Raw genomic sequence first — 15028 nt, forward strand, 5'->3', positions numbered from 1 at the left:
TTCATGTTTAGACATTATGAACTGCGCATACTTCTGCTCACCTCAATGACAATTCACACATGATTAGTTTTATGGACTGTGAGAAAAGTAGGACTTCATTTGGAAACTTGTACAGAGGAATGGAAAGCGATGCATTTGACAAATACAGGGATAATGAGACACAAACCCCCCCAAAACCCAAAAGAACATGATTGCATCTTTAAGCAGATGAGGATATAACCTACATTACACTAACCAACCTATCACAAGGTATGCATAGTTCAAAATATTATCAATAAGGGTCTGCATCTTAAAAGGTCTCCCCTGCTTAGACACTTTTGTGATATTTTCACTGTGAGAAAGAGGGCATAAGTGTGAAAGGAGCTCATGAAAAACAAGATGATGATCTTCTGGTACTGATGAGGCTGGTACTTATGAGGCTACTATTCTTCAGGGGAAAACTAAAATATATCAAAACTTCAATTACATCAAAAAAGGTATCCTACAACTAGTTTGTATCACCTGAAAAAGCCAGAGTTCAATTTAAAAAAAGCACAACTAAACCAAACAAAACCAACCCTCTACAAAGAGATTATGTTACAGCTGAAACAGAAATACAATAAATTAAGATGATACAATAGGAATTGAATTCAGAAACCCTTACTGGAAAAGAGGCAAAGAGAAAATTCACTCTGAACTTGAACCTTACCCGGCACCTTATGAATCCGTCCTGATAAACCCAGATTTGATCATCTGAGTCTGTATCTTCTGCAACCTGTATTCTGAGAAGATTCAGATTGTCTAAATTTCCATCAGTTGACATGAATTTTCCTGTTTCTTTGTTTCGAAGCCTGAAGTACACACGTTTCTGCAGAAAACAACAGAACTCTCTAACCACAGTCTCAGCACAAAACACATCCTGCTCTGGTTAACTTCAGAACAATTATTGTTCAGCGAACCCCGCGTGTCCCTCCTCCTTTCAGAAACCTTAACTTTTCTATTCTAGAATTTATTTCCAAAGTCTACAGATGTCTAGAATAAGCCAAGCTTTGAGAACTCGTCATTCTGCATGGAGAGTTTTAGGCCTTCCTATGCACCAAGATCAGCACGCAGTGGAAAGCTAAGAGTTTTTAATTCAGAGCAGCACTAACTGCTCTCTGCTAACTTCTTGTATTGATGCTTTTAGCTTTCATTAAGGGTGCACTTGTGCAATGCTGCTTATTTCACTGGCAGCAAGTATTATACTGTGTTCATGCTGCATCTTGTTACACATTAACATTTCTGTTTAGACAAGCTCTCAGCCAGGGCAGTCAAAATGCATTATTCCTAACCCTGCTTAAGGCTATACAAAGACAACACTGACAGCAAGCAAATACATTTGGTTACAGCTACAAGTAACCTGTGAATTAGAAAAAGTTGTTTCCTCAATAAAATACAGCTCAGCAAGAACCTCAAATGTTAAAGCTTACAGGACCGCTGCAACACTGGACCAAATCACATGGTCCTCACTTAGAGAACAAAATGAAAAAGATGCCACAAGAACAAGTTTTGCATTAGATTTGCAAATTATTCTGCCAAGTAACAAGAGGGAAGGGCCTTCCCCCCTAAATCAACACAAAAATCACTATTAATTAAAGCATCCAATTTTGTTCACCAATTTTCTTGTTGTTCCAAAAATAATGCAGATAATACAGACAGGATGCCAGTAGCAAGTTTGGGTGCTAATTATAAAACAAAATAATTTATATATAGTAGTTATAGTCATTCTTTGTTAAAATAATTTAGCCAATCCTTATATGCTGTCTTCCATACTTTGGTTTAAAGTATGCTTAATGAACAGTTTAAGCAGCAAGATTGCAAAGCCATGCAGCATAATCAAACAGCTTTTATTACAAGCAAAACTGTAGAGCAATTTATTTACACAACTGCTATTGCTGAAGCTTGTAACATGCATCAAGACTGTAACACTGCTTTCAGCTGCATAATATCCCCCTTACAAAATATAAATTAATACTTGACAATCTCACATCGGAGCCTACTCACCTGCAGTAAAGGTCTCAGAGAACCTATCTGACAAAAGCCACTCACTTTATACCAATCTGGAATTTCATTTGGCGATAACAACATCTGACGCCCCCTGTAATTACTGTGCTCATAAATTATCCATCTATAAGACAAAAAAAAAAAATAAAAATACAGAATGCTTTTACAGCTAAATCCTGCTTTGAAATCAATAAATGGGTTTATAGAAATCTGTCCCACAAAGTAGTAGTGTTCAGCTTTGGAAAGCCAATGACCTTCTTTTTAATAGGTCTTCAAAAATAATAAAATCATGTCCTGATTTAAATCAACTGCATTAAGATGAGTACACTGGAGTCCACATTTTCCAGTCCCGTTATTTAAAAAATACAAGCTGAACGAAACAAAGCTTTTTCTTGCCTAAAAGGGGGAACCCAACTTTTAAATATCATCTATTTTCAGGAGGTACTGTGACTCCTCAAGAAGCATGTATGTATATGCTACACATGCTGTATATGCTAGATTGCCACATGTGCAGACCAGTAGTTCTGTGTATCTTAATTTGGACAGGCCTGACCCACATGGGAAAGAGCTATTAGGGATGCAGACTGCAACGAGCAAATACTGTAACTGCAACAGGGTGAAATTCTCTAGGGTATTCTGATGAGAGGTTTTATTTCAGAACACCTTTCTTCTTTCCAAACACTGTAGGGGAGGGGACATGACACAGACAAAGAAAAAGCATATGGAAAAATTCTGTTTAGCATTCCCTACCTAAACACAAACACATTCAACCATGGTTACAATCACATTGAGAGCAACCTGTCAGAACCTGACTTCTGCTTCTCTACTATTGGCACAGGCAGTGAATTACAACTAGACTTTGAAACAGGCTGCAATACAGTGCAATATGTTGAGTTTTCTCACACTGATTTGCTGGGAATGTCCAATAGCCATATGTCCATATCCAGAACACACACCTTAATATTGGTGCTTTTTCACAGCCTAATACACATCTATCCCCTGGTGTGAAATTAGGAGATTTATAAACAAATGTCTTTTAGCAAAGGAAGAGAAGATGAAAACCCCTCAATAAGGGAGGCACCAGGGGCAAGCACACTCTGAAACGTGTATTTTGACACATTTTAGCATCTGACATTGCTATAATGAAATCAGAGTTTTCCTATCATTCCGGTGACCAACCAGAAGCAGCAACATGTCATTGGACAGAAAACATACACAATTCATGACTCCATTACCTGGAATCATGGTAACTGTGTTCTTGGCAAAGAAGTAACAATGTTTGACCTCATGTTATTTCATGTTATTAAAAGTGAGAAACAACTATATTGTAGTTATGGTGAAAGATATGAAATCTCAGTAGACTTGAGAGTACTGAGCAGGTACCTCTTCCTATGACCCTTGTGTTTCAAACTTCAGTGTGCTAAAGAAACCCTTCAACCAGCTTATCCAGATGGGGAAAATGATTTCTCTACAGATCTGCTACCAGCTATCCACTTGAGGGCAGTCTTAAGCTGTCCACAGAGTCTCTCTAGCATACACCTTGAGATTTATCTCTTCAGAAGAGCACATTTAAATGCAAAGCAACAGTAACATGGATTTATCATTAAAAAAAACCCAAACAAACAAACAAACAAAAACCAAAAACAAAACAAAACAAAAAAACCAAAACCAAAAGTCACGTTCTTCAAGTTAGAAAAAAACTAAATAAAACAACTGGTGCAAGTATCTTGGAGCTAGAGGTTAACAGGAAAAAACATGAAAAGAGAAATTTAACAGCTCTGTTGGAACACTGGAAGCAGATAGCACAGTAGTTTTCCAAATGCTTCCAGACAGTTTTTAAACTCCATCACAGCCTATTTTTTTACATGATCTTCAAAAGTAAGTTTAGAGAACACAGCTGCTTAAAAACAGCTAACGAATTTAACTGCTAGATTGACAACAGAGTCTGACCCAGGTTCTGAATTAAAAGGGATTATTACTAATGCCAAAAGGGGCCAGATCATGATCTGATTGTACCACTGTGTCCATAACATCTAGGTAAAAGGATGAACGTGAAGACTTACTAAAATATTTTGAATTTATGACACAGATCAAAGGGAATGATTTACTTTTTTTTGTTATGATTGAGACCTAAACCAGGAGCACAGAAGTTGGCTTTAAGGATGCTGTGTGAGCTGGCTTTTATAATACGGCATGAGAGAAGACACCAGCTTCCTTGTGAGCTTTATTTAAATTCATTTCAACTTCTAGCATAGAGCACCAGGCGGTGATAACATGTTCTTGAAATGAGATGCGAGAAGGTTCTGTAAGAAGACACTTCATTAAAGCACTCCACACATTATGACATTCAAACTTCATACTCCTTGGTTTGTAACACCTGTAACTTTTCAGTTGAGTAAATACATTATTCCAAAGAATCAGAAAGTGATTTTAAACTTACATGCCACCAAGGACTTGAACTGAAGCTACTCGAGGACTGTATCCCAGGAACTGGAGATTTAAGATTTCCGTACTGAATTTGATTTTCTTTCCTTGGAAACCCACCTTTTCAAAAAGAGCTATGCATGGCTCAGACAACTCCTGCAAAAGGAACATGAGCAGTTTTATAGAATGTTAGAACTCCACATGGTGACTGTGAATATCACTACTCCACACAGCCCTTTTACTTCAGAGGCTTCTTCTTGATTGTTTAAGGTCAAAGACCCTGGACAACATTTTTGCTCAGCACAGGTTACTTACAAGAAATAAAAAGAAGTAATAAAAAGCCCTTATAGAGAACACACAAGGGATCTCCTTACATGGAACATAAAACTTCCTTATCTTAAGGCATACACAAATTTCCCTGGTTTTGATTCTGCATAATATCTTCAGTACGTTTTAAAATATATTTTCATTAATGCCCTATCCCTCTTCCACTACACTAAAGCCCAGTCATTGAAGCAATTTTCATCTTCAGTCCTGAACATACAGTCAAATAATATTGATTTCTACAGCTTCAAATGATGACAGCCTTGTCAGCACTGCTTATCACTTACTGCTCTCATTTTTAACTCTTATAGTTGGTTATGGCAACATCAATCTCTGATTAGACAAAAGCTTCAAGATTCACACTTCTGAGGTGAAATTCATGACAAGCAAAAACTGTAACATCTGAATCCTCCAAATTGCTATGGATTTTTCTCCCTGACTGTCAAAATGCTTCTGGTATTAAAGGGATTCTGCCCACATGAAGCTCCCTGCATTGCTGAATCCATCTTAAATGTCCTCTGGATAACAAACCATGGACTCTTTTTTGTGTAGCAAGGTTATCTGTAGTGGACTGGAAATAACATCTCACAATTAAGGCCTTCCTCTGGAAGCTGAGAGGCAAGAGTCTGAAATCCCTTGGGATAAAGTCAATTAAGCCTGAGTGTCCTGGCATTACATTTATGCTCACAGACAGAATGACCCTGCCACTCCCTTTCTTGCAAGTCTTCCAGCAACAACTGCATAAAACCACCACCATAGCCAGAAGAGCTCCTTCCTGCTGGCATGTGTTCGGAATGCTTGAAACACATCAACTGGATCAGGAACACCCGACATGATGCAAAGTCTCAACAGACTCCTATCTGGCCCCAGGCATGGAAATAGGCCCTCCAAGGCAGAGGTGGCTCTGTACATGCACGGAAGCAGATATCCATGTTTCCATGTGACTTTGCTAGGCAAGACCTCATGTCAACCTATTTCTAGACAGTGCTTAAATTTCTCTTTAATCTTCCTTTAGATGCTTAAAGGCCCAAATGACAATGTTGCATGAGCATCACCATTATCTCTGCAACAGTCCGGGTTATTGCACAGCAGCTGAGCTATGCTTCCTGATCACACACATGCTGTTAGGCTGTAGCAGATGCCAGGAGAGGCTTTTCAGCTTACTCCAAAAAATCAGAGTACACTCATCCCCATCATGAAAGGTAAACACCAGTTAGACCATCATGCGTCATCACGGGTCAAAAGCCCAACAGGAACAGTTGCACCATGATAATGGTCTGGTATCTCCCCTCAGCCCTTTTACAGACCTGCACCTGCGCTCCGAGACATGGAACTAACTGGTCAGGCAGCAGCCCGTGAGCCATGTGCAATGCTTGAGAAATAATCTACTTACAAAGAAAACACACAGACAGCAAAGGAAATCCTCCAATTTTCTGCCACACCTTCCACTCTGGGCATTGTTTAGATTCAGCAGCAACACTGTTACATAAAACATTCCCCACTGAAAGAAATGCAACATCTGCTCACAAGTTTTCTTTCAGTACTTCCCAGGCACTGCACTGTGAGGATCTGGTGCTCCTGTATATCTACACTTAGCTATTTCACAGCGCTGCTCACTAAAAAGAAGTATTTTCAGCCTGACTGTTCAAGCATAAACCACATTCACAGTTGTTTTTATAGTCTGTTCAGGAAAATGAATGTGTAGCAAATTCAAGAAGGAAAAATAGTATTCTCTATCTGCAGCACAACCATGTGAAGTATGCAAAGCAAGCACAAACATGCAAAGATACGGTGGTATAAAAACACAAAACCCATGAGTTTATGAATAAAAGTCCTTTTAACTTTCGCTTCCAAGTTTATCGAATATCCCCTTCATTTTCTTTTTTCATGGTCCTTTAGAAATCAATCCCTGGAAGGGGGAGTTAAACTAGATTAGTATAGTAATGCTAAAATACTAATATTTAGTATTCTAGACATACTAAAATAGCAAAGGTGCTTCTTGTATAGAAATGTCGCAGAAAAATCACGAGGAAAATTATGGGAGCAGCAGATGGTGGGAAGGAATTAAAATCTGCACTGTCAAAACCAGTCCCAAAATAAATCTGACAGGTGACGCCAGTATCTAACAAGTTGCAAGCTTTTGTAAAACTATTAATCATTTCCATCTAACTTCTTATTCTCTGTATTCTGGTTTGCCAATAAACCGCTGAGCAAAGCAACCCATCTTCCTCTTCTCTGCAGGTAGGAAGCCTCTGAAGAAGGAAGCAGCAACATGTGACTGGCAAACAGATGCAGCTCTGTGCTACTGTCTGAAGTGCGATAAATTGTAAGGCTAGAACAAATTTCAGAAATTGTAAGAACTTTAAGAGGCACAAAACTGGTATTTGGCTGTTTTAACACAACAGTCTATGTCACAAATAATACATCTTCCAAAAGTAAGCTGATCATTCCAGCTTGAAATAAGCATTTTAGACCCAAGAACTAGACACTAACATGTACAGAAGAGCCTATTTTAGTTCATGGTGATCATCCACCAAGCTTGGCTAGAAACACTTCTATTGCTTTTAATAGGATCTGTCTACTGGATTGCCAGAGAGTTCAGAAGTCAGACATACTTGCTGCAGATGTTTGTTTACACTGTACATCAAAATGCTTCAGAGACATGAAAGAGGATGACACATTTTAGTTCTCCTTCGTCAACTGCTACATCTCTGACGAGTTACCAAAATTACAGTGGAGTGCAATGAAGTTGCCAAATTCAAAGAAGAGAGTCAATAGTGTACTCCTCCTTTTTTAAAATGAGTACCATCTCTTCTTATTGCCGTAAGTTTCTGGATTCTTGACCCCATTTTGCCAGGAATTACTTTCATCTTAAAAGATACTTGCAGATTCCATCAGAACCAATCATAATGATTGTGTATAGGCTTGAGCAAACTCGTTCCCTGCCATTGATGAGTTACAAAATATGTAAATGTTGTTTAGTTTGTATCCACCACACATAACAACACTGTCTGATTTTGCCGAATGGCACTGGGTGTTGCTTTGCTTTATCTAGAAGAGTACATTATTTCATGATTAACTCAAATTGCATTTCCCTGATTATAGCAATAATATTTTATAATTACATGTATTTCATGTAAAGTTGCTTAGTTAAGTCTGCTTTTTTAATATGCATAAAACCCAAGGTCTGCAGTACAAAGATTTCTTCACACTGCCCTACTGACATTTCTCAACCCACTCTAAGTGGTCTCTCCTACTGGGAAATTAAGCGCCTATCTGATACATCCTTGACTCTTTTTACAGAGAACCCCAGGCAGCTGCTTCTGGGATGTCCCCTCCTTTGGAAAAACAGCACAGAGGTCAAAAAAAACTTGACTGCAGCTAGGACATTTAAATGCCACTACATATAAAAAATAAATAAATAAAAATACTCCTGTCGTCAGTGTGTCCCCCGCATTTTTACTGTTGAAAAAAAATTGGGTCAGTCATCAGTGTACCAATCTTTACTTTACAATATTTCTAATAGCTTTACTTACAATATTTATAATCTGTAAAGATTTTAGAACTGCTTGGGGTGAGCAACCCATTGCCATCAGATCAGGATAGATTCCTTCTTCTAACACATACTGGTTACCAGAGAACTCTTCCTGGTCATACACTATGCAGCTGCAGAAAGAAGGAGAAGACATGGCTTCTTAAGAATTCTGTGCAAGTTAAAATGATGCTAGTGTTTCTCAGTCTTTAGCAAGAGCTACTGACAGAAAGATTATTTACAATGTTTTGTCTTGACAAGCTGAAGACTGATGTGTAAACTGCAAAACATTTTTCCCTGTAAGTCCCCATACGTGAAACCACGTTAGGTGTTAGAAAGCTGGCTGCTTTTTTAAAACTTCTACCATTTTATGGATTTTACAATATTCATTCAACATAACTTACCTGCCATCTAATATTTTTGAAGACTTCACAACAAATGAATCAATACATCCTGTATTTTTTTCAAATATTTGGCAGTTACCCTTGAATTCAGGCTCTGAAAATAACTGGACCTTTAAAAAGTTATAAACATATTTAAAAACAATTAATTATTCAATCTTCAGTAACACATCTCTACCATTACTTTTACAATTAGATCAAAACCTACTTAAATCACCCAGACTTCCTCAGCTACATGTATTTTTTTGTTACCTCTTCAGTGTTGCAATCCTTGTTCAAGACAGCAAGGCAACAATACCAAAAATTATTTCTGGCTGTATATCACTCAGTAACATACAAAGTAATTAAAATAACATTAATAAAGATAGATCCCAGGGACTATCTGATGGGGAAGATTTTTAAATTCCCACAGAATGGCCAGAACAGGCACATCTTTATTAAAGGGCCATAAACGGTTTTGGTTTAGATTATTAATCCATTTAATCTCCAAAATACATACTCTTCCCACTAAATGAAAACTGCCTGTCTCTCAACATAAATGGGGCATAATCTTGGCAAAGTACTCGGACAGCACGCCAACACGCATGGTAAATATTCCCAGGCTAGATGGGCTTTATGTGCCTGTTGTGGCTATACAGTCACATCAGTTGTTCTTTCTCTGCTCAGAGGATAAGAGAGGATACGTCACCCAGAGTCTTTTGTCCTTGTTAAAAAAGAAAAAAAAAATTTCTAAGTGGCAAACCTGCTAATTTAGTTAGAGGATAATTAACCCTGATCACATAGAAGTCATTCACATTATCACATGCCCACCAGCTTTATTCACTCTTAACAGAGATACGAGTGTGGGCATGCACAGCGTTCTCCAAAGAAGAACATGCTGACGAGTGACGCAGTCTGTTGGCTGGAAGCCATTACTTCTTTGTTTCCTTAGGATAAAGTCTTAATAGACACATAATACGTAGATGCAAATAATATTTCATGCACATAGCTGAAAATAAGCAGCCTTGAGATTTTTTTTCCCTGTACTTTATACATTATCCCTATGCAGGAGATTTCAGTGAGGCATGCTACTAATCAAGAATGCAAAATGGAACAGATAAGACTTCTCTCTCTAGTTTTTAATTTCATGAGATACCATTTTGACAGAACTGAAAATAAAAGCATCTTTGTGCAGGGACAAACATGAAAAGGTTCAGAATTATCAAAGTATGGCCTCACTGTCAAAAATACATATTAGTACTTGCACTTAGGACACAATCCAACATAAAAACATGTTAACTCACTGAACAGACAAATTCTCACTGTCACTTCCTTCTCTTTACTTATTGACAAAGATGGCATTAACTTTTAAGTGTAACTCAGCAGTATTTAAGAGTGAACAAGATTCCCATATAGTGCAACCACCATTAGCAGAACTGTTAATCAAAGAACTAGATCGAAAAGGGTTTAAAAGTCACAACAGTTCCATGAACAACACCTAACTTGTAGAGCCCTTGCCTCAGCAACTACCTGCACCTCTGCATAGACAGCTGAGAGCTCCAGCTCCTCAGAACAATCACTGATATACCAAAACAGCTCACTTGCTGAACCAAAACATTGCCTGTGCCCTGAGAAAGTTCTGATGACAGCTGCGTATTAAATCCCGCCTTCCCTGGGCCTTAATGTGCCTTACTTCAGAGGTTTGGAAAGCTGCCTTCCTTCACCTGCAGTTCTTACTCTTTGTCTGACTTGTCAACCATCTATGCAAATAGCTGGGTGTTACACTAGACAAAAAGCCATTTCTTTCTTTATATATGTTACAGACTTACACAGGACATTTCATGACCTTGGAGAAGTATCTTACCTTGACTTTACCCCTTTCACTTCCAGCAATATCCTGCAGATGTTTGGAGGAGTTAAAACAAAAAAGAAAATAAAATTTTAAGCAGTAATAACACACATACAAAAGTTTACTCTTATTGTTTAAAGAATGTATACAAACTGAATTTGATTGAAAAAGTATAGGTCCAAACAGAGAAACTTGCAAAACAAGTATCAAATGAATTCCTTACCATAACGATGGGTTGAACTGAAGATATCTTGCAATTCTTTCCCCCCCATGCCTCAATGCTGGGATATAGCCCTTTAGCCAGTATATACTGCTCCCCTGTGAACTCAGGATTCTCATAAGCCACCCACCTAAGAGAGACAGAAGAGGGTGATGGGTAGAAGTCACAGTACTTTTCCAAAATACAGGTGTGTACATTCATTATTGTCTTAATGTAAGAACAAATAAAACAATTCTCCCCTCAAGTGCCAACTGTGATTTTATTAAAACCCTAAACAAACAAGTGTATCTGATACTCCAAAACCCATGTAAATTTCACTTCTTATACCCTATGTCAATATGAATCTGAGTGAACTAGCTAAAAGCAGACCACAAATTCAAATACATCACCTGCTAGATTTCCTAAAAGCTGACTCCTGTAAGAATATTCTGAGATGTTTCACAATTCTGTTATTTTAGCTGGCTCAAGATCTTCTCTAGAAAAACAGAATACAATTTTTCAGATAAAACTAACTTTCAGAGTCATCTGGGCAGTAAAGATAGGAATACTGATTTTTAATGTTGCCAGTTCAGCTGTGTTCAAGCAAACATCCATCCCAACAGAGAGCTGAGCTGCAACAACAGGCACATATGCTAATGAGAGCAGGCTGTTCCCTGCCAGGAGTCACAGATAACTGGCAGGAAGGACATCCCTGAAAGTTAAGCATTAAATCCATCACAAATGTGACCAGATTAGTGTATTTGAATTCAAAGCCATTGTTATAACTAGGCAGTCACATCTCATGCCTGACACAGGCCACAAACTCAGAATTCTGCATCAAGTCCATAACTTTTATCCCAGTCAGAATACACTTTTTTGAAAGACACTGAACTTTTGAGATACACACTTGAAGTATTAAAAAAACAACCAAATCACTATGTATCTCTCTCCAATGTTCAGTTACCCCTGCAGTGCTTTGTTTCTAGCCTCAAGTATCTGCTATCAGGTAGTCTTGCTATGCATACGTTCAATAAACCTTCTATTACAGCATTCTTCTAGCCCTGGCTCCAGACTGAAGTCCCAGATAAAGCATTCCCACATCAGCACTACCTTTGGTTTTGTGATAACCTGCACAACTTCTGTCTGTTGCCTTTCACCACTAGACTTTTCAAACTTTCCCATAATTATATTCTGGCTCTTTTTTAAACTCCTCCTTTTCTCTTTTTTGTTTGTTTGTTTGTTTTTCAGTGCCAATATTAGAACTGGCCACGGTAACAGCCGAGTTTCATTCACGTGTATGCAGGCATCAGGACATCTTGCTAGCTCCTGGTTCTACAATATAAACTTCTACTCATAGTCAGCCCACTTTCAGTTTTAGCCAAAGCATTGCATAATAAGTGTATGCTACGTTATGCCAAAACCCACTTTCAGTGCAGTCTTCTTACAGAGTTTCAACACTAACAAAGAAAATTGTATCATAAAGCAGTAAAATGATACGGAACCTGTAATTTGCAGTGGAGGCTGACCCTCACCATCTAAATTCACCATAAAATGATCTACATGTGTCAAGCAACTGGATTTTATTAAGCTGCAGTTTTATTCTAAGAACAAATGCCAGAGTCTCTGCAGATACAAGAAGCATCAATTCAAATTGAAATAAAGCTGCATCAACATGTATGTGCTGAGAGTATGAAGTTTGTATTAGCTGCCCATGGCAAACACTCATACAGTGATTCACATTTATCACTATTCACATCTCTTGGTTTGCCTCAGATACAATCAATTATTCTAACTTGTTATGCACTAATTACTTAAGACATATTTCAAGGCACATTTCAAAATCACCTCATAGTAATTCATCAAAGAGACATCGGTATGTAAAATAAATTGAGCAGACAGGTCAAATGTCTCAGATGTGTCTATACCTGTATGCCACATATACCAAAAGCTGTGAAAATGAGGTTTCCTTAGCCAGCTTCTTCAGCAGATGTTCATTAGAACTGTCAATGCGCAAATGCCAAGGTAAAGCTACAGTGCATGACAGTTAAACCTGATTGACATCTACGTAAACAAGCGTTTCTGATAGTAAGTGAATGACAAAACATTCCAAGTGCCTCCTAAGAATCTCTCAATTGCAGTTATTTCATTTCCCCCATCTAAAAAGAAACCTGAATACAGAAGTAATCAAGGTATCTCACTCGCACATGAGATTTAAACAAGCAAGTCAGCCCATGCAGTTTCTGGTGTCAAGGCTTATTGGTGAAAATATTTGCGCTTTTTTACTTCATTCAGAAGCCCACACAAGCCGCTGAGAGTAGTAACAACAACATCAAGGACAGGCAGCTGAATTCAGTACCAGCTAAACCTGTCAAACATCAAGTGCTCCTAGGAAGAAGCACTGCCTTAATCCAACTTCTGACTTAACAGAAAGGCCTGGAGAGCAAGACATGACCTCCATATCTGAGCAAGAGAGTCACATCCTAGCTGCCAGGCATCACAAAAACTAGAGTACAAAAACTGCAGCATGGCAACAACAACCCTGCCCTACAGGGAACAAGTTCTCCTAGCACAACAGTTTTTGTAACCCCTAGCCCTACAAACTGTCTTAGCCTGAGACACAGCCTCATCCCATGCTGCCAGCAGGGTGATGCTGGAGACCTTCACTTCTCTACAACATCCATGCCCCTGGAACGAAACATGTAGAGAAAAGCATCGTTTATGTATTGTTGGCACTACTACACGCACAGTGTCTTTCCCCAAAACCTTCCACATATGATGTCTAGGAAGCATGGTTCCAAAGAGTGTCTGGAAGAACAGCCAAGAAAAGAACACAGACAACTTGCCAAAAAAATCAGCTTTGCTCATGGTTAGGCCAGGATTCATTTTACCTAACTTCATCTTTTAAAACACTAGCCATTTTTCATCACATATATTCTTTCTAACATCAGCTGCAAGGGGTAATATCCCCCTTTTTGCACTGCTCAGACTCATTTTAAAATAGGACAGATTAACTAAGTCCCGGAAGGACCTCTCTCAGCTAAGGAAGAAATGACACCTTCATTAACACCTTCATTAAACTAAATGGCATAGCTGTAAAAAGAAAGCTTTCAGGCACAGAACACTCCTTCAGGTCTGAAATATAATCCACCATCTTTAAAGCTTAAATACTACATGGAGACAATGAGTTTAAATTGGCATATACATTCTAATCAAATAGACCGTAGAGGCCAGGAAGTGAACTGGCACTTTCAGATTTGCAGCATGTTTAACAGAGAGGATGAGGTAGTAAAACTCTGTTATAGTAAAGAGAGCAAACAGGTTCTTTATCATACCCCTTTGTGCTTGTGATTCCTAGTACCCCAGGGACCTGCAGATTTTAATTTCAAGACTCCTTGAAAAGTTTTTTGAACGTCAATTCAGAGATGGAGGAAGCAGAAGCTTTGTTTGAGATGTTCTCCCATGGGGTACTTGCCCATGGGTTCTTGCCTTTCTCAGCTCCAGTGGAGGTTTGTTCTTGTAACTCATGTCTTGTTAGTTTCACCCATGTTACCCTCCAAGCGCATCTAGATTAAATTTACTACATTCTGGCTCCTGTATATGAACTACTCGTCACCTAGTAATTTCCTTAACATCACTATCCATACGTACACTAGAAGGAGCCAAACCTGCACTGTGGACTAACTACTTGAAAACTAGGGGAAAACCAGCATGATTACAGGACCACAGTAAAACAAATGCCTACATAAAAAATCCACCACCAAAAAAAAAAAGCAAACCCAAATCTGGAAAAGTTCTTCCACCAAGTTCAGAAAGGATCAACTAAAAGACGGGCTTTTTCAGTATTTTTGGCAAATGTTTGGTGCATTTACGGGTACAGAAAAGGCACATTTCAAACACTCCTGTGATTCTGATCACTATTAAATGTAACCTTGAAGAGTTTTTAGGCAGACAGGAAATTGAAATTGTACAACAGTTGATTTTAGTACTTGCTTAAACTTGTAAAGGGTGTTACCTGTTGCTAGTAAGCATTTCCATTTCCTCCCACTTAAAATTCTGCCAATTTGGACGTAAAGATCAAACCCTACTTACAAGAAGAAAGGCCTCTCCTATTTTCAGGCAGTCTGGATTGCTTTCTCCTGCCCCAACGGCAGAAGAATAAAACATCCTGGATTTTAAACTTGGCCAGTCTCTGAAGAATGCTCAAGAGTAAAAAATTCTCATTTTTAAAGAAGTAAATCCTCATCATTTTAGGATATTTTTTGGAGGGAGTCTCTTTACAATGGATTTAGCAAAGACAT

General features: G+C 38.4%; 1 protein-coding gene across 1 annotated transcript in view; it reads right to left on the reverse strand.

Moving 5' to 3' along the window:
- CRYBG1 (crystallin beta-gamma domain containing 1) overlaps positions 1-15028 on the reverse strand; it is a 44787-nt gene that overhangs the window by 8053 nt on the left and 21706 nt on the right. The window contains exons 13-19 of the mRNA XM_030489820.1: positions 10755-10881; positions 10547-10579; positions 8707-8816; positions 8307-8436; positions 4463-4602; positions 2023-2146; positions 689-847 (exon numbers count right to left, since the gene is read on the reverse strand). Of these exons, the coding sequence (XP_030345680.1) occupies positions 689-847; positions 2023-2146; positions 4463-4602; positions 8307-8436; positions 8707-8816; positions 10547-10579; positions 10755-10881 (823 nt within the window). The remainder of the gene's footprint in view (positions 1-688; positions 848-2022; positions 2147-4462; positions 4603-8306; positions 8437-8706; positions 8817-10546; positions 10580-10754; positions 10882-15028) is intronic.

This window comes from Strigops habroptila, chromosome 6, assembly GCF_004027225.2.
Source record: "Strigops habroptila isolate Jane chromosome 6, bStrHab1.2.pri, whole genome shotgun sequence".
Classification (NCBI taxonomy): Eukaryota; Metazoa; Chordata; class Aves; order Psittaciformes; family Psittacidae; genus Strigops; species Strigops habroptila.